Source organism: Symphodus melops (genome assembly GCF_947650265.1).
Source record: "Symphodus melops genome assembly, chromosome: 2".
In the NCBI taxonomy this organism is placed as follows: Eukaryota; Metazoa; Chordata; class Actinopteri; order Labriformes; family Labridae; genus Symphodus; species Symphodus melops.
In genome coordinates, this window is record NC_136692.1 from 16705345 (window position 1) to 16730738 (window position 25394).

At 38.5% G+C, this 25394-nt stretch overlaps 1 protein-coding gene across 1 annotated transcript in view; it reads right to left on the reverse strand.

Annotated features, from left to right (window-relative positions):
* Positions 1–25394, reverse strand: part of cacna1ab (calcium channel, voltage-dependent, P/Q type, alpha 1A subunit, b) — a 136974-nt gene that overhangs the window by 52666 nt on the left and 58914 nt on the right. The window contains exons 7-25 of the mRNA XM_079336713.1: positions 24127–24230; positions 23498–23613; positions 23312–23356; positions 22880–22972; positions 22345–22542; positions 20850–20962; positions 19843–19955; positions 19181–19312; positions 19019–19091; positions 17692–17812; positions 17362–17429; positions 16966–17072; positions 15318–15450; positions 12340–12935; positions 10047–10354; positions 8571–8703; positions 8269–8398; positions 7740–7799; positions 6919–7025 (exon numbers count right to left, since the gene is read on the reverse strand). Coding sequence (XP_079192839.1) covers positions 6919–7025; positions 7740–7799; positions 8269–8398; positions 8571–8703; positions 10047–10354; positions 12340–12935; positions 15318–15450; positions 16966–17072; positions 17362–17429; positions 17692–17812; positions 19019–19091; positions 19181–19312; positions 19843–19955; positions 20850–20962; positions 22345–22542; positions 22880–22972; positions 23312–23356; positions 23498–23613; positions 24127–24230 — 2750 coding nt within the window. The remainder of the gene's footprint in view (positions 1–6918; positions 7026–7739; positions 7800–8268; positions 8399–8570; positions 8704–10046; positions 10355–12339; positions 12936–15317; positions 15451–16965; positions 17073–17361; positions 17430–17691; positions 17813–19018; positions 19092–19180; positions 19313–19842; positions 19956–20849; positions 20963–22344; positions 22543–22879; positions 22973–23311; positions 23357–23497; positions 23614–24126; positions 24231–25394) is intronic.

The window sequence follows — 25394 nt, forward strand, 5'->3', positions numbered from 1 at the left end:
AATCGACGGTACAATACGGTGACAATGAGTACGAACTGTCAGAAGAACAAAGAAAGAAAGAGAGAGAAGCCAATTTGATCCGGTTGGTGGAGAGAAGGGAGCAGAGCAGGAGGAGGGAGTAGGAGGGGGGATGAGGAAGAACTTTACCGGGTGCTGCTCCTGTCGAGTTTCACCGAAGGGTGGACACAGCAAGAGTCAGTGACAGCGACAGAAAGGAAGACAGTGACAGAGACCAAAGAGGAAGAGGAGGAGAACGAGAAGGACGGGAAAAAAGGAAGGAAGGGGAGGGAAAACACATAGATAGAAAGACAGACACACACACATAAACAGAGACACACATTGATAGATAGAGAAACACACAAAGACGGACATAAGAGAGAGAAAGAGAGAGAGAGAGAGAGAGAGAGAGAGAGAGGGTTGGCAGAAACAGGAAAGAAAAAGTACATCCATATAAGAGACAGACAAAGAAGGAAGGACAGCAAGATGGAAATACCTGCTAAGAAATCTTATTCTACATCCTCATCCCACACTCATCTATCATCTCAATAATCAGTTTATGGAAAGTCTACATACATACCAGTCTACTTAAGGTAAATGATGGGTGTTATGTATACTATATACACATTATAAGGTGTATACATCTTTATTTATAAATGTTGTATGGATCAATTTAATAAGATAAAAGCTGGCTTCATGAATCAAAAAATGTTGAGTAAAACCATTTTGGTTGAGTATACTTCACTGTCACTTCATTCAAGAATTTAAGCTGTAATACAGTTTGCAAATATTCAGAAAGAAAAAAGGACTGTCGGGAAAATTATTGGAATAAAATGTCAGCTTTAGCTGCATTTAATGTTAAAAACGGTGATTCCAATGTTCTTCTTCTATTTTTTTTCACAAGTGTAGGTAAGAATGTCAAAGTAAGCAGCTTTGCTGTGAACAAATAGGATAAAATGTCACTTTAATTTAATAAATATATATGACATATTATGGTAGGATCCTAATTGTAATCTGAAAAGAGCTATGATCAAATAAATCAATAACCCTGAGATAATCCAGTAGAAATAAATAATCTAGTAGAAATAATACATGATTTAATCTAAATTTACTGCTGTAGTACACTTATTCCGCTTTGATTACAACATTTCCTCCCACACATTAATTCCCATGTACCTCTCTTAATATCTATAATGAGAAGTCTTTAATCAGTCTTGCCCCTGGTTGAGACTCTGCATGTATAAACCCTCCTTCCCTCCTGGCAGCCTTCTGCAGTGCTATACCAGCTATATGAAGAATTACCTTCACAGTTGGAAGAGGAATCTCGATTGCTGCATCCATTTACACCGATTATATTTTATCACACCATAATGATCAATTAGAACAGGCCTACAGCACAAATTGCCCTCATTAGATGTGCAATCATCTAGTGGGATTTTATCAAAGCTCTTCTGCATGCACATCTGCACAGTGGCAGGAAAAAAAAGGCTGGTTCCAGGTTTTCTTGACATGTTCAAGCACATGACATAAACTCAGGAAATTCATCATGAGCAGAGACTCAAGAAACCAGGATTTGTGTGTATTATCCTATACACACACACCATTGATAGAATGAAAATGCATTCACACAGAGTCCTGCAACGGCATGCAGCTCTCAATTTTTCATTCAGTTTTTTTTTCTTTTTTTCTGGAGGATGAAGGGAGCAAGAAGCACTATTTGTTGTGTTTAAAACCCATTTAAATGTGAAGCCATTTCACTCTGACCATGCAAATACTCCTTGTCGACAATGGTTCCGTCATGTACCTGCTTTGGAACAATATCATGCGTCACAGTGAAATACTAGTCTGTTGAGCACATGTGTACAAAAGCTCAGCCTTGGAGCAGGTGGTGTGAGCGAAAAGGTAAAGGAGGAAACAGGATGAGGAGAGGGAGACAGGTTATGGAGGAAACAGAAGACAAAGGTACGGCAAGGGAAAAGGAGGAGAGACGAGAAGAGACAAGCAGAGGAGGGAAAGGAGGCATCTTTACTTTGGCGAGGAGTCATGCTGTGGAGGATGCAGCAGCGGAGTGATTATCAATTTACAACTAGCTGTTGATTAATATCTAACTTTGATTGAACATTTCTCTCTTTGCTGTATAATAATGATTTTCTTTTTTGAGAACCTGTGACTGGTGATAATTTGAGGCTTTCCATTTTAAATGTAGTTGTATGTGAACAATAATGGAAGTCTCACAGAGGTTTGGGAAATTCCCAGGACATCTTTGGGGTTTAGGGGTTGTTACAAGTAATGTGTTAAAATAACATGTCAGCACAAATAATATTGTGCCAATTGAACGTCCATATGTGGATGACTAATGTGGCGGACCAAAAAATTCTCAAAGAGAAGGACTGGTCAAGTAAGAAAAGTATGATAATCCAAACACAACAAACGTGTACATATTAAATTTAAGATACATTAGGTAGTTTTACATCATGTACGCACTATAACGTACATCATGGCAAGCTAAAATAATGTGACTTAACATACTTGAAAAACGTTGAACTTTCTAAAATTGTACACACTGTAAGAGTAAAGGATTGCCCCTCTTGAATAATGACTCAGATGGGAAATGTTAAATCAAATCAAAGTTATTTGGCTTATCACTTAAAACATTTACACAACATGAGTCCTGAAATTGCTCCTGATCTTTGCTTTTAAAAACTTGATGTGCACCTTCCCCGTACTACTTGATGGTTGGTTTATTTATGCTGAAATACTGCTGTTGGTTTCCTTGAATATTATTCAGTCTTCATTCATATTGCAATCAACCACGGACCTTTCCGTAATACGATCACAAGTTTTGAGTATTCATCAGTAGATCAAATCTGGTGCTGAAACTTTTTTCAGATCATCAAGACAAGGACTTTTAACAAACATTAAGTTGCCTGCAAAGTAAACTCATGGTAACAATTACATTCTGACAAGCACAAAAAGCTATATCTGAAATAATAAAACAGAGGTTTTGATGTGTTCAGACTGAATAGGAAAATCTGTTTTGAAAATGTGTGAATATTTTTGTTTACAATAGTGAAAAGTCAGTGTGGGATACAAGGAGACATAATTTGCCTGGGATTGACTCTGAACACCATAAACAGAGTTCTGAGTGATGCAGTGTACGTGTGTGTTCAGGTTTATACAGTCAGCTGGATAGACACACACTGGACATAGGGCTGGGAAATATATCAAGTTTTTAAGATATATCGGTACATTTTTAAACAAGACAGTATTTTATCTATCAATATAGTTTAATTTGCAATGACGTTTTGTCATGTTTTTTCCATAGAGCTACCAGTTGTCATTTCTCCTCTCACTCTGTCCCTCTTCAGCCTGCTTCACCTCTCTCCCTCTCTGAGCAAAACCCAACTAACCCCTTTTAAGAAAATAAAAGTAAAAGCTGTATGTATTTGGTTGTGTCAGAAAAACAAAAAACAAAACACTTTTATGTATTTGACTTGATTTGAGTTAAGGAGCATTTTTATATTCATATTTTCTAATATATATTTCACAAACTGGTAGTTTATTTTTCATGTATATGTTCATTTTCTGCTGGCTGTTAATAAAAGTCCTTGTGTGACATTTTTACAGAATATTGTTTATCACCATTCAGCTAAAAAATATCCAGATTTGATTTCTGGTTCAAATCCCCCAGCCCTAATTGGACATTATCAGAAGTAAGGAAGATGCACACACAAGTGTCTCTTATTCTCTCTCTCTTTCAGTCAATCTCAGTTTTCATTTACAAATACACATGAAGTCCTTCCAGTATCATTTATCTTACATTTTGAATACATTGTATATCTATTATACTACCTTAGCATAAAAGCAAACCATTCCACTTGCCACATCCTGCCCCAACATGCCTCCCTCCTACCCTCCCTTGCTCAGTATGATTTCCCCGGGTCGTGCAGAGGAAGGAGAGTTAAATACCTGAGCCTTCGGGTACGTATACATAGTCGGAAGGATGGGTGAGTATAGATGTTTGAGTGTATGTGGATAAAAAAGAGAGGAAAAGGGTTGGGGGGCGGGGGTGGGGTAAGGCGATGATCCTTGGGGGTGTTCCTCCCTGTGTTGAACTGATAGCCTGGGCACTTAAAGGGTTAAAGGTGTCTGGGGTGCCCTCACCCCCACAGACTGACTGGCAGGGACTTCCAGCAGAAAGGATGAGAAAAGATGAAGAGGCAGGAGAGAGTGGTGTGGCTCGGTTGGACAGCAGAATGTTGGCTTTAATGGTTGTAGGAGAGATTGAGTGGAAAGGTGTGTGAGAGTGATTGAAGGATTTGAAGGATCAGTGGGATTACTAAAAGATTATGGGGGTTTACTTTGGACAAGGAAGGAAGCTGGGGTTGGGTAAGGGAACAGCAAGCTAGAAAGCAATGGACCACACTTGTTCCCAACATACAGCATGTAAATTAAATTAATACATACTAACAAGCTAAACCAAGATGATGGGCCAGCAATATCGTGTACCTTATAATCATTGGAATCTTTACAGTACATTGTTTGTGTGAAGAAGTTAGAATATTAGAAATAGCGATAGGATTAAAACCCTAGTTAATCTAGGTATAGCATTATATTAGTGCAAGCTTAAGCTGTGTTCAGACCAAAAGTTTATTCTGCAAAATTAAATGCAGACACATTTAAAACAAACAAACAAACAAACAAAAAAACAAACAAATTGAAGTTGACTAGTTCTCAAACTTCTGATCTATATGATGATTAGTTCAGACTCAGCTTAGCAAGTCTTGGTGCCAACATTTCTCGGACACTTCCAGTTCATTTTTCAGCAGCAAAGCGTCTGTCTGTCTTGTGAGAGAGTTTTTCCCAGTGAGGGACAACTCTAGCAAAACGTTTAATTGTTCCAAAAAGAAGTTTGGTTTGTGTGTTTTTGTTGTATTAAAGAATGTTAGTAACATCACAAAACTAATAGGTCTAATTAACTAACTTGACTAATTTTTCTAAACTATACTCTAGGTTTGTGAAGCGTTGTAGAGATGGCAGGAATAATTGGCCTGAACATGATGTTTGGTTTTTGGTTTACAATTTTATTTTCTGAGGCAAGTTAGAATATAAGGGGACAATTTTATGTAGGTGATAAAGGTGGTTGAACCTCTCATAGTACTGAAAGACCCTTGTTCTCTATTTGCTGTTTGTTAGGAATAAGAGATGAGGAGTAAGGGGGATGAGTTCGGAAATCAGGTATCACATAGTAATGATACATAGGAAGAGAGAATCTTGAATGAATGTGTGTGGAAAAAAGCTTCCTGTAACCAAAGCTTGAAAGTGGGGAGGGTCGGTAGGCAAAAATTAAGGGAATATCAGGACTTGAGATGCAAGAACAGAGGAAGGGGTAACTCACTGCCTGTATGGTGGAATTATCAAAGTGGCATGGATTGGTCAGTAATGTACGTAAGGAAACAGGGGAAGGAGGATTGGAAAAAAGAACAAGTTTGAGAGGAAGCAGATGGTGCTCTTTATTGTAAAAGGTCAGACAAAACTGGGAAATAAGGGTAGATATGGTTTGAGAAAACTCTCAGACTTGATTTGTTTACAACAAAGTTTTTTTTTGGGTGGTAGGGGGGTTCAAAGCTTTAAAACAAAAAAAAGAAAGGATGACTTACTGCCTGTTTGGTGGAAACAGAGTGGCATGGATTTGTAGAAAGGGGACATAGGGAAACAGAAGCAAAGAAGATTGGGAAAAGAAAAGTTGGTGGTGCTTAATAATGTACAAGTTCAGAGAGTAACGGGAAATTGTTTCAGGAAAGGTTTCGGGAAGTTTTGGTGGGGAAAGGGTTGGGGAAGATCAAAGTTTTCTAAATCAAGAAAAGAGGAAGGGATAACTCACGGCCTGTTTGGTGGAATTATCAGAGCGGCATGGATTGGTAAGTAGGATATACAAGGAAACAGGAGCAAGGGAGATTGGGAAAAGAAAATGTTGAGAAGGTAATAGGTGGTGGTTTTTCATGTACACGATTAGACAATAAAGGGAAATGAGTGGAGGGATTGGTTTGGGTTGATTGTTTGGGGAAAGGGATGAGGTTTGTGGGGGTCAGTAGACATTGTGACTACACTCTAAAAGAAATACTTTTAGCCCTCAGGGTTCCTTCACTTGAAATGAAAATGAAAGCACCATATAAAAGGTGGGGACATTTGCCAAAGTATAATTGTTTTGAAGGAGTGCCTCTGGTGTCCCCTTTAGGTACCCTTCAAATTGCATCATAAGGAAATAACACAACAAGAGGAGCCTGTTTTCTTTTCAGAGTGTAGGTCAGAGGTTGATGATCATTCAAACCATTTGGGAAATGGTTTAGTTAAGGGTGTCAAATGGGGTGATTTACCAGATGAAGATGCAAATGAAACGTAGAGAAAGACCTGCTGATTGATTTCATCGGGGGGGGGGAACAAAGATGGAAATTGAGAAAGGGTAGATGACAGGAGGAAATGATGTAAGATGACAAATGACAAGATCTCAGAAGAAAGTTTTGGGGAAGAAAATGAAGGACAGAAAAGAACTACAGATACAAGAAGAACAAGGCAGGAGGAGAGTGCGGAGAGAAAGAAGAAAAGTGTAAAGAAGAACAAGAGAAAAATAGAACATATTTAAAGAGAATATAAGGTTTAAAGACATGAAGGAGATAAAGAGAGGGCAGAGCAGAAGGTAGCTTGGAAGAGAAAAGAGTAGAAAAAGACAAGGAGGAGGTGATGATTTCTAAAGTAGTATAGTAGGCTGAGAAAATAGAGGAGAAGGATTAGCTTTGCCTGTTGTGTCCAACACACAAGGCTGGGCGACGAGGGTCTTTCTGCCGATGGAAAAATGTGTGTTTGGTGTTTGTGGTTGGGTTGGTGGAAATGATGAGAGAGAGAGGATAGGGGTACACTTACGTGAAAGCGAAGGCCACCAGAGCACCACTAACCACTATAAAGTCCAGAATGTTCCATAAGTCGCGAAAATAGGAACCCTGGTGGAGGAATAAGCCAAGCACCACCATCTGGAAGACATGGAGCACTATTATTACAAGATACAAACAATAATATAGGGCTGCCCAAATAGCAGACAAAACTGTGAGTACATAACAGGAGACTAATTGGTTGGTTCGTCGCAGAAACATACATCTCTGTTGGCGTGTTTGTAGGTTGCCAATAGCATTCACATTGACAGGTAGCAGTCTTTGTATATGCATTTGTAAGATGTATATCTCAAATGACACTTTTAACAGTTTCTTACATCTGTGATAAAGATGCTATGTATATATTTTCTGAAGCTAGAGATGTAACAATTGTGAGAATCAGGGCCAATGGGAATACTAGCTTGCCAGCAATAAATTAGTGCAAAACAGCAGAGAAACACCATCTACTGACATAGCACATTATTTGCATATGGACTAGTATCTGTCGACAGTCCTGATATCTGTGAGTATTTTCAAATACTAAAATTCCAGTAATATCACCTTTGATCGTTGGCAAGGTGGAGATATAATCACATAGTTACACACATTAAAGCTTTAACACTTTAAATTGTCATTGATAAGGGAACAGACGTACAGGACAAACACAAAAATAGCCTTGTAGGCACATAAACACAAACATACTACTATTCCCCAAAAAACACCAACCAAAGTCATACAAGTACATACTGTATGCAAATCAAAGATGTAAAACTTGTGTTAATATGCATACACAAACAAACAGTGATACTTTGTTACCTTGATCAACATTTCAAATGTAAAGACGCCTGTGAAAACGTAGTCAAAATACCGCAGCACCTGCAGAGCAACACAACAGTGGGAGAAATAGGTACAACATTAGAGAATAGGAGAGAGAGCAGTAGAAAGATGAATCACTGAGAAAGAAATACACAACACAGCAGTAGAGGGTAAAAAAGACAGAACATAATAATCAAGCACAAAGAAGAGCAGAGCACATCCTAAGGTGCCATATCAAGTTTCCTTTTACAGTGTTTTTCTTTGACAGAAATCTAAAAGAATTATTCCTGTTCTGGTGCTATAACTAGAATATTCCGGTTTCTTCTGATTTTGCACAGATACTTCTGGTGAGTCAGTATAAATGTGATGGTCAACACTGACAAAAAGGTGACAGCGCACGTTACTCCCTTATTGTTTAAACTAAAAGTCAATTGGGAAGCACTTAAATGATGTTTTTACATGTAGCACAAATACCCAAAGACATTTACAAGTGAAGATAACACACATGCACACTAGAGCCATATCTTACATTGTTTCGGGGTGATTCAGGCCAGACAGGGTCCTCTGCAGCGAGAGCTATGCTGCTCATTGCGATGACGGACAAGATGCTGAACTCAAAGTACTTCAGAGTCAGGATGTAGTGACAACACTTTCGAAACCTATTGTAAAGAAACACACGCGTTGTCAGAGAAAGGCAGACAAACCAAACTGTTTCAGCATTTTCAGACCGAAAGAGAAAATATTTATAAACTCTTATATAAGAAATCAACAGTGTTCACAATTGAACAGTGTTTGACTAAAGTTAAGGTTAACACACACATAAATACTTACGGGTTTGTGGTGGACATTATGAAGCAGGAGCTGTAAGGAGGCATAGGTTTTGGGCCGTCTTCATCTCCACCCTCGTCCTCCTCCTCTTTCTTCTCCTCGTTCTTTTTCTGATCGGTGTTGGCGTTCTTGTTGACTGAGTAAAACAAAGATGACAGAGGAAGAGGAACAGACAGACAGAAAGAGGTCAGCCTCAGCAAAGCTAGAAAGACAAACGTGAAATATGTTCCCCAGCCGAGCTGAATAAAACCGGATTAACTTGATAGAGTAAGATAAGAAAGTAAAGATTTTAAAAGTGAATGTACTTATCATGGAGATTACTACCATTTTCTGCAAAACAGCCATAAAATGTCTAGTGAAACCCAAGAACATCATGAAAATAACTACTTTGAAACAATACATTTATCTATCAAGACAACTGTACTTGTACTTAAAGCTTTAACCCAACCTGTGAACATAAGAGCATGTTAAACCTGCCTAACAGGTAAAAACATTTAATAGCTTACCTTGAGCAGTAGAGGGCACATCTTGCATACTTATTCACTTTGTGTGCACGGTTTTAAGTCAGATAGACCTATTATACTGTTAAACTACAGCTCCACATGCTGTGAAACAGGAGATGTGATCAGTGACAAGTGGAATGTGTGTGACACAATGCTGAGGAGCAGCTCCGTTTCCACTAAGTGGTCCGGTGTGGATCAGAACAGTTTGGTACAGTTTAGATCGGCTAAGCCTAATCCTGTTTGTGTTTTCACAGCCAACCGTGGCCTATTTGGTAGGCAGATGCCGATAGCTGCGTCAGCTATGAAACTGCGTGACGGCAGTGTTTAGCTCCACCTTTTTAGGTCGGATCGATATTCTTGGCACACCAACAGAAGGGTCCCAAAAAGTAGGACAGTACGGGTCTGTAATTTGAGAATCTTTCCTGGCTTCAGTCTATGGACACGCCACAACAGGCGTGCTGACCGAACCGAACTGAACCGCTTGGTAAAAACGGATCTGAATTTCTTAGATAGTCCAGAGAACTGTAGAGGAACATTAGGCTTTATATCATCCCTTTAGTCCTTTATGACCCGCTTGGTCATTTTCAGCTACTGCTTTTTTTAAGAAGTCATTGCATTAATTGGGAATTAAAAAACAACAATGAAAGTACTGCTGTGAATATTAACTTAACTTGAATCCTTTGTTCCTTATCAATTACATTTTATCAGTCAAACACTTACATTTTGGTGATTCACTTCACAATTAATTTGGAATTTACCAAATGAAGGGACTAAGGTGCAACTCTTTAATGCAATTAGGACAGACAAAGGAATTTGTTTTGATTTTATGCCTATTTTTGCAGCACTGAGAAACAATAATTCAGATAAGAATGGCTAATGTCCCAACAACTGCAACCATTTTCTAAATATACTCTTTAGGTAGGACAAGATTGCAGTAAACCTACTACTACTACTAAATTATTACCATCACCCTCACCTTGCAGGATGGCGTTGGTTGAGGGGTATGGATAGACTGGGGGCATGTCTATCTTAGTGTACTCGGGTTTGGCCATGCTGGTTAGGATCAGGCTGTCCATGCTGTGGAGCAGGGTGTGGGTGTCAGCGTCACGGCAGTTCAGCAGGTTGTTGACATGGTCGGGATGGTCAGGGTGATCTGGTGGGAGGGTGTATGGGTGCTCGTAGGCGATGGCCAGCTTGCTGTTGTTGCGGAAGTTGTCCAGATCCTCATTGTACTGCTGTATGGGTCTCGTGGTGGAGAGGCTGGGACAGGTGCCGTGGTTCTCCCTGATGGTGGAGGGGAAGGAAAAGAGGAAGAGAAGACAGATAGAAAAAGGAGAAATCAGTGGCAGAGGAAACGGCACATGGATAAGCATGAAATGGGGTTAAGTAATAGAAGGGAATAATCTTTCAAAAAACACCAGATGTGATACCATATGTCACAAGAAGTGCACCGTTTTCTGTACCATTAGTACAAACACAAACACAACTACACTGTGAACCCTTTGAACTTTTAGAAATAAGTCTGTGAGAGGCTATATTGTAATTTTTGGTCAATAGAATGTACTTTCTTTGAATATCTTCCAATGTTTCATATCAGTCAAATCTGTCTGGCCAGAACTAAAAGATTATGCAAGTCAAGAAAGCATTGTGATTAATGGAAGTGTTGAAATTTCCTTATGAATAACACATAGAGAAACTAAATCTGGTAAGCATCCTGAGTTACTGAAAACATTTGAATGCATCCATGTGGCCTAATCCCAGACAAAATTTTAGGTGCAACCAATTTCTGACGAGCAACCAAGCGTCTAAGAAAAAAGGCAGCCCAAAGTGCCCTTAGTTGGCACCAGTTTTGTAGTACTTAACATAATTCTCCATCTCAGAAGCAGTCTTTAAACATTTCAAAGTCTCTGTTTCTACTCAGACAGTGTCAGTATATGGGCACTCAGGATTATATTTCAAAGACTGGTCAAGGCCACATTGAGGGGATATCCCTAAATTGCCGGTGCGTTATCTGATTTATAGCTCCATTACTATGATGTGATACACTCCTCCCTCTGTAGCAGGAGTATTTAAATGTGAGCCGCAACAGCTAATGGTAATGTAGCTGAATACACATAACCTCTATGTGGCCAGCCTCATCATTGCATATCGATTGGTATCTTTACTTCAATCAATGCACAGTGATGAGACAGGTCACACAGAGGTAATATATATTTAGTTTCATTATCCTTAGCTATTGCAGTTGTAGAAAGGGGACTAGACCCCCATCCTCTGAAAAACATTGATCTATAGTAGGCTTCTTTGCCGGCGTATTACTAAGGACACAATATTTGAAGATATCTGATTTTCATAATTGCTATCTTAGGTGTGTCCTGTTATGTCAGATTAGTCTGGTCTTTGTTTTGGTTCAGTCTAGATCAGGGTGCCCAAAGTGCGGCCCAGGGGCCACTACTGTCCCTTGAGGGGATTTTTTGTGGCCCTCGACTTCATTTGAAGAATCTGAAGATTTTGGCCCGAGGCTTCATTCAGATTGGCATATTTTGTAATGTATTCTTTTTAATGTTAGCGAGGATTGAATAATAAATGTTCAGTACAATGTAAATATTTTTCTTTCTTTTTTTAAACAGCTTTTCCACACTTTTTGTTAACAACGAAAATGCATATTTTTTGCAAACAAGCAGACTGTTGTTTAACCATTTAAAAACCTGAGCTAAATACAGAAAGCCTTAACAAAAAAATACCAAATAACAGGATTGTTTCTGAGAAAAATAGAAAAAACAAATGTGAACAACAAAAACAACAGAAAAATAAGTACAAAAAAATAAATGTATTTAACGTTGTTTTATTAAAAGGGAACTTTTGTGAACCTTTTGATTATGATCTACAAAGCCTTATGGTTTAAAAAAAAAATACAACACTATAGTTTCTCCACTGCAATTAGTTATTGTGTATTTACGTTATTTTTGAAGAGGTCAAAATACAAAAAAGTGCCTTCAAATATTATTCAAAATATATATATATATAAAAAAAACACCCTGTGGCCGGCAACCGATTCTAACACATCAAATTTGGCCTGCAAGAAAACAAATTAGGACACCACTGGTTTTTACACTGCTGTCTCCATGTGTTTGCTTAGGTTAAGTAAGTCTTGACTCTAGCTGTAGACTAAGCAGAAAGGTTCCTTGCCTGAGTTTCTTCCAAGTCCTTCACTGATACAAAGGTTGTAATTTGAGACACACACACAGAAAATAAACCCTTCTTTTACTTACATTCTGCTGCGATGCCCTCTGCTCTTCTCATGGCTCCTTTGGCGGTGCCGTCTCATCTTCCGTCCCTCTCCTTCCTCACCTTTATCCGCCTCGCCCTCTGTTCCCTTAGATCTGTGCCTCCTGCCCTCCTCCCCCTCCTTGGCTGCCCTGCGGTGCTGCCTGGACCTTCTGTGTTCATGCTTCCACTCTCCCCCGGTGCTCTGGTGGTGAGGTGACACGCTGCGAGCCTCCCGGCCTTCCCGGTTTCTGTGCCGGTGGCCGCGATGGCTCTTGTGGCTGTGTCTCTCCTCTCCCTGCTGGCCCTCAACATTACCTAAAGACGTGCAGCTTAAACCATGCTCCATGTGGGTCTCTGTCTGGACCCCTTCGCCAACGTTTGTCCCAGCGGCTCTCTGATGGTGATGGCGGTGGTGGTGGTAGTGGTGGGCTGCTCGACGGTTGTGGTCAATATCCTGGCGCTGGTACTCCTGGTCTAGAGGCAGCTCACCTGGCTGTGTTTTGTTGGTGTTGTTGTTGCGGTTGTCTTGTGGGTTGACCACCAGTGGTCGGTCAAGGTGGGTCTTCATATCACCACGTCCTTGCCGTGGAAATGGCACCTGGGGTGGGATCACAGTGGGGCACAATGGATGAGTCTAAGGTACTTCAAAATTCAGATACATCTTAGGGGGCCCAACAAAGAAACCAACCAAAATGTGCTATCTAATTCTAATTTGAGTTAAAGTTTGGTTTTGAAACGGAGGCCCTCATCTCCACCTGTTTTAATTATTTTTAATAATGATTTAATTAATTTATCTATCAGCAAACACCGTCTTGCCTTGGTTATTGGCTTCAAATGAAAAGTATATTATACTGTTTCAGGAAATATCCTTCCTTTTACATCCAAAAATAATCCTTTTTGACTTCAGTTTTATCTCAAACCCTGAACAGACTTGAAAACGTATCTGAAAAACAATTGCCAAAAAAAAGTATTTCTGCTGGTTATTGGGATGAACTCAACCTGAAAGGCCAAATAACATTAACCTTTAACCAAATCTTTAACTTCAATAATACTCAAATACTCGATGATTGACCTTAAAGGTCCAGTGTGGAGTTCTTAGATGGTTGAGAAGCTGGCTGATATTGTACATATGCCTTCATAAGATAAGATAAAATAAGATAAACCTTTATTCATCTCAAGAGCGGAGAAATTTACAGTGTTACAGCAGCAGGATAGCAGAACAAAATATAAACTACAAAAGCCCCCTGGCTGTGCGCTCGGGAGCATATGAAGCTTTTATTTGAGATGAAAAGCGCTGCACGTACATCTTGTCTCTACGACAACAGTTTGGTTTTAGATCGTTTTTTGCCGCAGCAGATAAGAAACAAAGATGATGCGGGTAAAAGATACGATCTGTCCACAGGAGCTTTAAATCAACATTTGAAATACTAATTTAGTTTGTATGTTTCACATTACCAATTGTTGTTATTTTCTTTCTAATTTGGCTAAAAACACACCACAAACAAAAGTCCACGTGTATCTTTCAGATATGAAATATTGTTTTTTTAACTCCTGAGATGTTGATGGTTTAAATGACCCTCTTTTATTCAAATGGCAGTAATATTAAGAAGCACTGATGTAGACCTGGACAATGCATTGAATGAGACATTATTTGTTTGATTTTGCATTTTAAACTAGTTTATAGGCTGCCCCTTTATTAAAGAAAAGGACATTTTTAAAAACTGCAGTTATTGTTAAGGTAAAAGTTTGCGTCAAAGTCGGCAAAAAGCCAACTTTGGGCTCCATTCGTGTAGTTTATGTCAAACTTCACCCAGAATAAACCCAGCATATGTAATCCCTGTATAAACTCCCCAAAGAGATTCCTTCTGAGCCACAAATATACACAGCTGGGCAAACATTCCACCTTTTAAACTCTGTGTGAGCAATTTCATATAAAATTGCCAACACTATATCCCCCAAAAAAGTCTCCAGCTGTGCGTTTGCCGTTTGCCAAGCCATATCCAGTCTACTCCTAATCATCTTCTTGTTTTTGAAGTGTGTTACTTCATACCGCTCCAGTTTTTGGTCCTCTGCTTTCTTTGGGTACACAGCTCTGAATTTCTCTGCATGCCCCACTTTAATAATGCATTGCCTTCAAGCACGCAGCTTCAAGCCGTCCCATATAGCAGTGGCTAGCGCAATAACACCACTTTTTCACTTCCTTAAAGAGACATTAGACCCTGGAAACAAACCTACGTGAAGTGCAGCATGACCCAGAATACACTGTGATAAAAACCACATAATGCCTTTGTGTTAGTACAGGGTTTCCTCTGTTACTCACTGGGCATTACATATCATTTTATTAAAGAGTTACTTTACACAAGGTTGAAAAGAAGACATCAACTGAGCCACTAGTTTAAACTTTATTGCAGTGCTCTTACACAACTTTTAATGCACTTAAACATTACTGCAGCAACGTGACAAGTTTTAGGTCAGGGTACCAGATTTCAAGCTAATGTTCAGTTTCCCTTTGAAATATTTTATGTTTTTTCTTTCTTTTTCAAATGTCTATTCATAAAAAATAGACAAACTAATGACCAATAGATAAATAAAGTCTGAAAAAGCCAGCAACCCATGGAGCAACCCGTGTCTGCAACACTACCCTTTAGGCATGTGACTGATTATCATCATAGTTTGTATATAGTACATATATTTTATTTTCTCAAACTATACATGTGAATGAAGTCCCTTTTATTTTTATAACTAGTTTATAAACTTGACAAGTATACCTTGACACTGACATCCAAGAGCTGATCTGAAATGAGTGTAAGTGGTATAAGTGAAGATGGGTGATAATGTTCCTTTAAGTGATAAAAATAAATGACAACATTTTAAACACACCGCAAATATTCATCATATATATCAGGAGTAAACTGCATATATATGTGTATATTAGTGACTTGGAGGAAGGAATTCTCACCTCATCTCCCTCCCCTCCCACCTTCCAGTCTTCCTGCTCCAGCTCGTTGTAGAGAGCCTCCCGGCTCGTCATCAGGTTCTGTCGCCGGATCTCACTCGTTCTCTGCTCCCACACCGACATGTTACCCTTGACGTGGTTCTTCTGCTGCTCCTTACTGTTATAGGGTGTGGACGAGTTGTGATAAGAAGGTTGAATATGAGGGATTAATAAAGACAGTAAAGGAAGAAAGGTTTTATAAAGCAAAGAAAGGAAAGAAAAGGGAAATTGTGGAGGAAGGAGGAAGCTGTTAGGGATGACAGTTTTTCATATTCATTATGGCTGATATTTTCTAGTAACAGGTATACAGCGCTCACAGATTACGGTAAAAAATGCCAATCAAAAGCGTGTGTTTAGTCACTATTTTGACAGGGAAAAACTTAAGCGTGACCTTATCATAATGTTTTTTGTTTTTTTTTACAAAAACTCAGGATTAAAAGTATTTTAAACCATTTTAAAAGAGGAAACTATGGTCAATCGACAGCAGTTAAAGTTCCCTTGTTAACGTAAATCACAGAAAGGACATTCAGGTACGTCACCAACCATAAAAAACAATCCTGGAAGATTATATTTACAACAAAAACAATGTTGTAATTACAAACTTCTACAGTTGTGAGCAAAAGCCATAGCAGAGACACGGTCTCGACAAACATATTTCTTGAGACACTGGAATGGAATGGAGCAACACGCTGAAACTCCAGCAAGCTAGCATAACCTGCTATTTCTTGCTATGTTAGCTTAGTTGCAGCTCAAGACATAGAGTATTTATGTAGCTCATTCACATCATCTTCTCCTTTTTTTTAAAAATCATTGAATGATTAAAAAAATAACTGTATGTTCTTATTGTTAATAATCTTATCTTATGTATACATTATTTTACATACGCCCCCAACATGGCTGTTTAGTATTATCAAATTAGAACATAATTCAAGAACAAATGTTGCATATCAATGCTAACACTTAATTTAAATGTTCGTCAATATAGTATAATACCGACAATCATAACTACACTATCACAAAAAACCCACCAATGACTTCTAATCTAGCCGAACCCTTCACCACAGCGACAGAAGAGTCCAGTGACTTCAAATAGAGAATCATTTGATGTGTCCTATTGTCAGAATTTCTGCTGACAAGAGCAGATTTTACAGACTGTCCGCCTCTCGCTCTTTTTTACTTCACAAAGCCCTGAATCTGTTCCTTTCACTCTCAGAACAATCACTGCATCATGCTTAGATTACAGAGGATGAGAAGAGGGAGAGTGTGGTGGTGTGTGTGAGTGTGCAAATCACGTGTATATGAATGCCTGCCAATCAAAGGTGTTAACAGAGGCAGTGAAAGAAAGAAACAGTGTGTGGAATTCTATCAAAGAATAGGGAAAAAAGAAGTTTGTATGTAAGAGATAATTTTTCACATCAGTGTTTGAATGTCTGTATGTTTTCCGGTGATTAACAGGTGCTTATTTTTCTAATTGTGTTCAATTACTTTGTTGTTATGGCACCTTTAAAAACAATAGAAATTTTGAGAGGATAAAAGGAAATAATAAGACAACATAAACTGATACTTGATATAATTGTGTTAGCATTTTTTTGTATGTTTGTTGTGTACCCTGTTAATTCTAATGTGTACTCACGCTGCAATAGACAGGTTTGCTGCTGACAGTGGGCTGACTTCTGCAACTTCTTTAGCTTTCTGCATAGCTGTTTTCTGATTGGCTGCTTCCTCTTGTTCTTCCTCGTCCTATTGCAGGTACAGAAAACCATTTCACATGGATGATTCAGTTTGAGATGTCAACACACTTATGCGATTTCAAATGAATCAGGTAGTTTATTAATCAAAAACTGTTAAACAAATGTTGACAAAATTCTAAGACAATCAAAGTTAAACATCCTGGTATGTTCAGTGTTTTATGGATTATTTCAGTGTCTACCACTACAGTTAAAAACATTTCTCATGTTAGTCACTTATTTTTCTGAATTATGATTAAAAAAAAGTTATACAAAATATGTCTTGTGGTTTGATCATGTACCTTTGTGAGCTCCTGAGCGTTTGCCAGATTGTCGACGGCGATGGCCAAGAAGACGTTCAACAGTGTGTCTTGGTAGCAAAAGTTAAGAAGAAACATTGATGCAAAGACAAAAAGAAAGGACGGTTTCTCAAGAGGAGAGGTGTTGAGTTTCAGATACAGGAAAGAGGAAGAAAAGAGAGACTTTACAAACGGACATTATCTATATCTGACTTGATTCAACGCAAACCCCTTACGTAGGGGTATGTGAACATGTTATATTTTATATTCACATCACATTTGTGCATATTGTAAATTTGTGTTGACATTTTGTAAATGTTGGGGGTAGGATACAGTTGCCAAAGAGTGTGAGGACGATGAAGAAGATGGAGAAGATCATCCCTTTGTCATTGACTCCTCCCTGGGACTTGATGCCGTCATACATCACTGCGTTCCAGTCCTCTCCTGTCAGGATCTACAGGAGGTGAAGGAGAATCTCTTACATACAGTAGGTCAAGGAGGTCAAGGATAACAGCGCACTACTTTGATGTATTTGGGACTTAGAACGCTGTAAATTGTCATGAATGTATTGGTGTATATCCTGTGAAAGCTATGACTTGTGTCTTCAGTCTGCAGTAATTTACACTCTTAGTATTACTCATTAATTCAGTGATGAGGATTATGTTTGCAATTTCATTTTTTTTTTTTCTTACTTGTGCTTTAAATCTGTGGACTGCTGGAAAACATTGCTTCATTCTGCAATTTTCCTTATGCCTAAGAAATTCAAAAAATGATTCTATTCGTATTTATCACCCTTCACATGTCTCTTATGCCTAAAAAATGAGGAAAATGTATTTAAATCGTCCAAGGAATAATAACAACTAACTGCAGGCTCCTGAGTCATTCAGACGCCATATATGTCAGCACAAACATTCCTTTACAAAGCCGTCCTCATCCATCAGTGAATGTTAAAAACAGGCTTCATCTGTTCTGAAGATGTACACAAGTGTGAACAAGGGTGCTTACAGTTTGAAAATAGAGTAATTCATTTGCAAAAGGTCAGATTTTACAACCTAGAATTTTTAACTGAATATTTTAAATATATTTAACATATTCAATTACAGTCTGGTTTAAAAAATAATATTTTGCTTGTGTTTTTTAATAAACAAAGTAGAGTTTATTAACTTTAGATTTCTACCCATTGCATTTTCTGCTCTGGTCTATTCTAGATACCCCAGGAACAATGTGGACATCCTCAATAGTTATTGAGAACTTGTGTTTCACAACTACAGAATACTAAACTCAGATATGATTCTATGAACTGGGGCCTGACCTCAACCTCTCTGAACACTTTTGGGAGGATTCAGAAGGCAGATAGGGAGAGAGGCTCTCTCGTCTAACATCAACGCCTGACCTTACAAATGCCCTCTTGTCTGAAACAGCACAAATTCCCAAAGAAACTCAAAAAAAAAAACTGATTCAAGGCTTGAAGCGTGATGTCCAAAATGTTGCTGTTGCAGTTAGGTTTGTAAAAAGTGATCATAGAAGATTTTAAAGACTATAAATCTCTGCACTGAGAAGAAGCTATAGCATTTAAAGGAGAGGATATTTTTAAACCGTTGTCAAATAAGTGAAGGTTAATTACCTTTTACCATAACACATTTCTGTGTTTCTATCCTACCTGAAACACTGTCATGATAGCTGCTGCAAAAGTGTCAAAATTAGTCGGAGGTGTCCCGTCCTCAAAGTTGAATCTAAGAGTCAGAGAGGGGAAAATGAACAGTCACATACAAAAGTAGAGACAATAAATAAAGAGCTGATACAGAAAACTGTTGATACTGACTGTCCTCCAAACAGCTGCATCCCCAACAAGGCAAAGACCACGATGAAGAGAAAGAGGAGGAAGAGCAAACTGACGATGGACTTCATGGAGTTCAGCAGAGAAACTACCAGGTTTCGAAGAGGAGCCCAGTATCTGAGATGGAAGAGGAGCGTTAAATAATGGATATGCCAAAAGCAGGTGAAAAAAGGAGGAAAGAAACATAAAGAGAGAGAATATGTGAAAAAATGGAAATTAACATAGAGGAGATTTGTTGCGCATATGTTAATTAAACGGGAAAACCATTTTAATTTTATCCCACAATTATAAATCAGTAGACATTATATTTTCATATGATGTGTGTGGCCTAAAACAAAAGTACTTACTTTGCTGAGCAGCTGTAACTTTTTGTACAGTTAACACCTGAGGGATTGTCCCAGGCTTACAGTAAATCAACTCTCCAGAGATTAAAACACTTTTGAGAATCGTTCAAATTAGCAGCATTGTTACAGACATTGAAGCCAGATCCAATTAAAATGTCTTTTTAGAGTGAGATTTAAAGAAGTGTAAAACTCAAAAAACAACAAAACTGTTCAGGTAAAAGACAACTGATTGTCAAAACAAGCGTCTCATTTGTGCACGAGCCTATGGACGTGTGCACTTAATCAAGAGTGAGTTTGACTTACTTGGTAACTTTGAAGATGCGGAGCAGTCTCAGAGCTCGTAACACACTGATCCCAAATGATGTTCCTGGTTTGATAGTGGCCCACACCACCTCGAAGATACTGCCCACAATGACCTGCATGAGCAGAGGATCAAATCTTCAATAAATCCTGCTGTTAGTTGACAACAACAACAACAACAAAAACATAAAAGAAAACTAATAATGGATTTATTGTATTGTATCTGTTTAAGGATTTTTGACCACGAAAGAAACATTCTGGCATATAACTTGTAGAACTGCCAGCCATACAGAATTACAGTTCATATACCTCCCTACAGATTAACATCCCTCATGTTAGAGGCAGCTGTCAAGCAGTCTATAAATCTTTCAACTTATTTCCGGTGTGATTTGTTTATATGCTTGACTAGCAGCAGAGGTGTTTATTAAAAGGAGCCCTATTGGCTTTAACAGTATACTGAGAAGGTTCAAGATCGGGGTTTCCTGAGTTTTTTCAGCATGCTGTAGTGTCTTGCAATTGTGCATTGGCTTCAATTTTAAACAGAACTTACCACCTGAGCACAAACTTTATGAAGTGACAGGTTAACATGACCTTGTACATTTTTGATGATTGATAATTAGTTTGAATCCATTAAACAAACAAAAAACTGCAGTGCACCACAGCCAAAACCATTTAGAGTCTCAAACTCAATCTGCTACCATTTAAATGAACACAGCATTATATAGTGTCACTTTACCATGTTCTGTATGTCAGCATATAACATAAGTACAACTATCAATAAGTCTCGGCCACAATGTGAGCATTGGAAATTAATGCAGTTATTGCAGATGTATTGATGCGTCTGAATCTGTTGTTCATTTTTCGCAGAGCAACATGAGAAAAGTGTGTTTCTCACATCAGTTGATTAAAGAGAGTGCTGTGTTTTTCATCCAAACCTCAGATTCAAGATTGTGCACGTAGGTGTGTGTGTGTGTGTGTGTGTGTGTGTGTGTGTGTGTGTGAGTGCTCACCACACAGTCGAAGCGGTTGAATGAAGAGTGGAAGTAGGGCTGGACGCCCAGACCATACATCTTGATCAGCATCTCAGACATGAACAAACCAAGGAAGATAAACTCTGCATAGACTGGGAGAGAGAAGAGGAAGAGAATAAGTGGAAGGACAAATGAGAGTGCAATGAAGGCAAGGAAAGCAAGAAGGAGAAAAAAGACAGAGGGACAAAAGAGCAAGAGGAAAAGTTGATCGAGGAGAAAAGGCGAAACAGGAGAAGGAAGGTAGGGAGAAAAGGAAGGGGTTAGAAGAATGAGAGAAGGAAAGGCAGGAGGGAGTGGAGAGAAAACGTAGTAGTGAGAAAGGACAGAGAAGGAAGTAATGAAATAAGGTAGGATGAAAAGAGAAGGAAACAAGTGGAAGAAGGAGAGGGAGGAAAGATGGGAGGAAAAATAGAAAGAAACAGAAATGGAGAGGAAGGAGAGTAGCATCCAAGGTAGCAAGGGAAGGAGTGAGGAAGGAAGGAATAAAGAGGGGGGCAGAGAGTAGAAAAGGAGAAAGGAAGGAGACAAGAATGAAAGGAAGTGGAAAGGAAGAAAGGAGTGGAGGAACAGATGAGAAGTCAAAAGGAAAAGACAAGGCAGGGGTGGGTGGTGTGGGTCGTGGGATAAAAGTGACGGTGAGTAAGGTCAGGGAGAGATAAAGAAGTAGTAGTAAATAAAGCAGTAAATAAAGACGCAAGCGAGAGATGACAAAAAACAAGGAGAAGAAGAAGTAAAGGAAAAACAAAAGAGAAGATAAGTGAAAAGGAAGAGAGAGAGAGAGAGAGAGAGAGAGAGAGAGAGTTTGATAAGTAAAAGTCAAGTAGTGCGAGCCCAGCAGTGTATGACAGAGTGGTGATGAATGGACTCCATTGGCAGCTACAGCTTCATATGCTAATGACACTGGACACAGTCCAGAAAATTATATACAGTATGTGCTCCATCAAGAGGGGGTGTTTTAAATGATGCTTCATTATCTTAAAAACAAAACAGTAATATGGGAAAGTTACAGACATTGCATGCACAGGACCTGTTGTGGTAAGGTAGGAGCTGTTTAATGGGAGCAGGGAAAAATGCATCAATATTTTAGATACTATATACAGTATAAGTGGGGACAGTCGGTGGAAATTAAAAATGATCCTTTGTTTATATGCTGCAGAACGTGTTAATACACACAGAGGACAGGGTGTCTGCAGACACAGTCACCACTTTTATACCATTTAATAATTTACCGAGATGTGTAGTTTTACCCCCATAAAAAACACCACACATGTATAATATATATAGAGGCCCATAATTGTTAATCAATTGGTATTGCTTTTGTACAAGTCTGCTTTATTTTTTAAAACATTAGGGACTGTATCTTTAACTTTATATTTTCAGTGAAGTCACGTCCTTGGTTTTCCTGGAGTTCCAAAAATTCTGGATATACAGTTGTTGTTTTTTTTACATACAACATGCATACGTTTTTACTCACAGAGGAAATCAGAGAGCAGCTCTGGCTGGTCATAATGCACCACAGCCACACACATGGTGTTAAGGCCCACCAGGCAGAGCACTGTCCAATAGAAAGCTTGTGTCTTCACTATTTTCCGGATAAGGAATCGTATTCGCCGCTCCTTTGTATTGCAGTGGGATCCGTCCTTTCCACTCTTTATGCTGGAACGCGCAAAACCTGCAGGGTAAGTGAAATGAAAGGAACAATTTTTGGGTTAGATTCTTTTTTTCTATTCTTTTACACAATTACCCAAACTTACCAATCAAATATAAGGCTGACCCTTAAATGCTTAAAGCTGAAATAACACAAAATACATTTTAACAAATTCTATGGCTCCCTTTGACTCTTCTGGTAACCATCAATTAAATAAGCACTCATAAGTCTTGCTGCCTTGTAATGAACTGCATATGCTTATTTCTTATTTCCACCGCCCTCTGCCTCTGAAATGCTCTGAACAAAAATCTCAATGGTGAAATCACAGTGAAGGCTCACCGGGATCCCTGTGTTTTCCTACCTAATGCATCCCCCATGTTGTCCTCTCCCTCCTCAGGGTTCAGTAGCTCCGTCTTGTTGTTTTTGGTTTTGAGGGTTGGTCTTCGCCTTGAACCTAGCATGAAGAAAACATTATTAGACCTTTGTCTGTCTGTCTTGAAAATGTTATTTTCTCTCCCTCTCTCTCTCTCTCCCACAGTCTGTCACTTGCAGATGTATTGTGCTCAGCCCTACACTCACACAAAAACGTGTCCTGTATCATTATTCAACCCCATAGAAACAAGAAATGTATCATATATACATTTTACTTTTTGTAAAAACTGTAATTGTGAATACGATATTACATCTAGCAATGGTTTGCATCACTCTTTTGTTTTGTTTTTTATTTGCAGAATGCTCAAGCTGTAAGACAACAGTTCAATAATACAATTTAATAGAAGAGTGAAAAAGTTACCATCGAAGTTTCCTGTGGTGCCATCCTCAGCCAAAATCACCTCCTCTGTGCAAGAAAAGAAGTTACACATTGTTAGCATGCTGCATGAGGATAGTTTCAGTTTTCCCTCTCTACACGTTTTTATAAATGTGAACAAGCAGTGTCTGTTAGTTTGTATCTGTAATGTGTTAGTCTGTGTGCACTGACCTGCTTTGCAGATCCACTCCAGGTATCCGTTGAGCTCTCTCTCAATCTGCTGCTGTCGCCTTAGCTTGAGGAACTCACTCCTGTTCTCCACTCGCTCTCTCTCTTTGGCAAATTCACTGTGGTCACATTGGATGTGTTTTGTTTTGTTTTTTGCTGATTTACCGTCAAGCAAAATATAAATCACACAAAGAACATCGAATACAGAATGTTCAAGTATTGCATAAGGGGGAAAAGGGAAGAAGTAGTATTTTTTTTTCTAATTTTACAATTTTGACTGACATTTTGACTTAATACTCAACATTTCTACCTGCTTCTCAATGTTCAAACTTTGAATTTATAATGCAAAAAAATATATTATTTTTCTAAAATCTGGAACAATTTTTTTTTTCTTCACAACTTGGCTTTTCTTTGCATTTTGTTGGACTATATTTGCCTACCATTGGAACTATTGGAATATTTATTCCCGATATGTAAAAAAACCCCAAAAAAGTTTCTGCTTTTTATTTTCTGTAATCGGAAAAGAAAACTGAGAATCTTCTTCAGTACTGTATTAGGTATGTTAAGAGAAGGGCAACATTTTTAGCATTAAGAAATGACTAAGAGTGTTCTTAGACACACACAAGTCTTACCCTGAGAGTACACCCAGCACCAGGTTGAGCATGAAGAAGGAGCCAATGATGATGAGTGGGATGTAGTACAACCAGTTCCAGGCGCTGCCCTCCACATCGTTACTCTGCGGGAGACAGACACACAGACAGACAGATGTGTTACAATGAATTACTTTAAAATGTCTCGTTACTCCGACCTGAAAGGTAAAATATGTTTCACTTGAAATGCAAATTTTCTCCTCAACAATTATCTGTCAATGTTTTATCTCCAAAACTACTGTCTACATTTCTGTCTGAAATACAGCTGGTTGATTTGGAACTGTTTTGGTGATAAATATTTATGTACCAGCGGCTGGAAGTGAGACAGTTTTTACTCATTTTTGCAATTAAATTAAAAAAAAAAAAGATTAAAAAAAACATTTTGTATGAAGGTGGGATGTCAAGTTTTCTTGGGCACAGTAAGGTTCTGGTAACCAAGTTTTTCATAACACTTCGATGGTATCCTTGTGCTCTTAAAAAGGTGTGGAGTACATTTTCTACCTTTAAAACATTTCCAATTATAACTCTTTGAACATTTGAAATCATACATTATTGAAATCCTTGTTTGTTTACTGTCAGTCTTCTTCTACAGTGTTTTTTTGTGTGTGCACATTACCACCACAGGGAATAGTGTGATACCATCAACATGGCATCAATATATAAACAAATGGAGAGCTGTGGCTCTGAGGTAGATCCTCTCAACCAGAAGGTTGGGGGTTCGGTCAGCAGCTGCTGCAGCAACATGTCTGATGACTATATAAGCTCAAGGCCATTTACCAAATTCAATACCTACAGTACGTTCCCATCTAAGTCTGTGTGTCCTCGTGCATAACTCAAACATATCATAGATTGATTACTAAAAACACAGCTCTTTAATACTACTAGCTGTCACAATCTTCATTAAATACCTTTAAGAGTCACCCATTCCACTAAATGTTTTTTTGTTTACAGCTTGATATGATGCCGATGTGCTAGTTTTAGGTTTTAGTGTGTTCTAAACTGCCTGACTATTATTTGTGGTTAACTTTTGATTCTGTCTCAACTCTTCAAATGTTGGGTCAAATGTTGGGTCCAACCTCCATTCTACAGATTAGAATTTTAAAAGCAATTTCCTTCTCCCACTGTGTCAGGTTTATCCTATTGAACCTTGCATTTTTCCTTTTTTCAAATCTGCATGTCAGTGTTGTAATTTTGTTAAATCTCTGAATCATTAATTGAAGGTATATCACAAGAACATATATATAGATTTT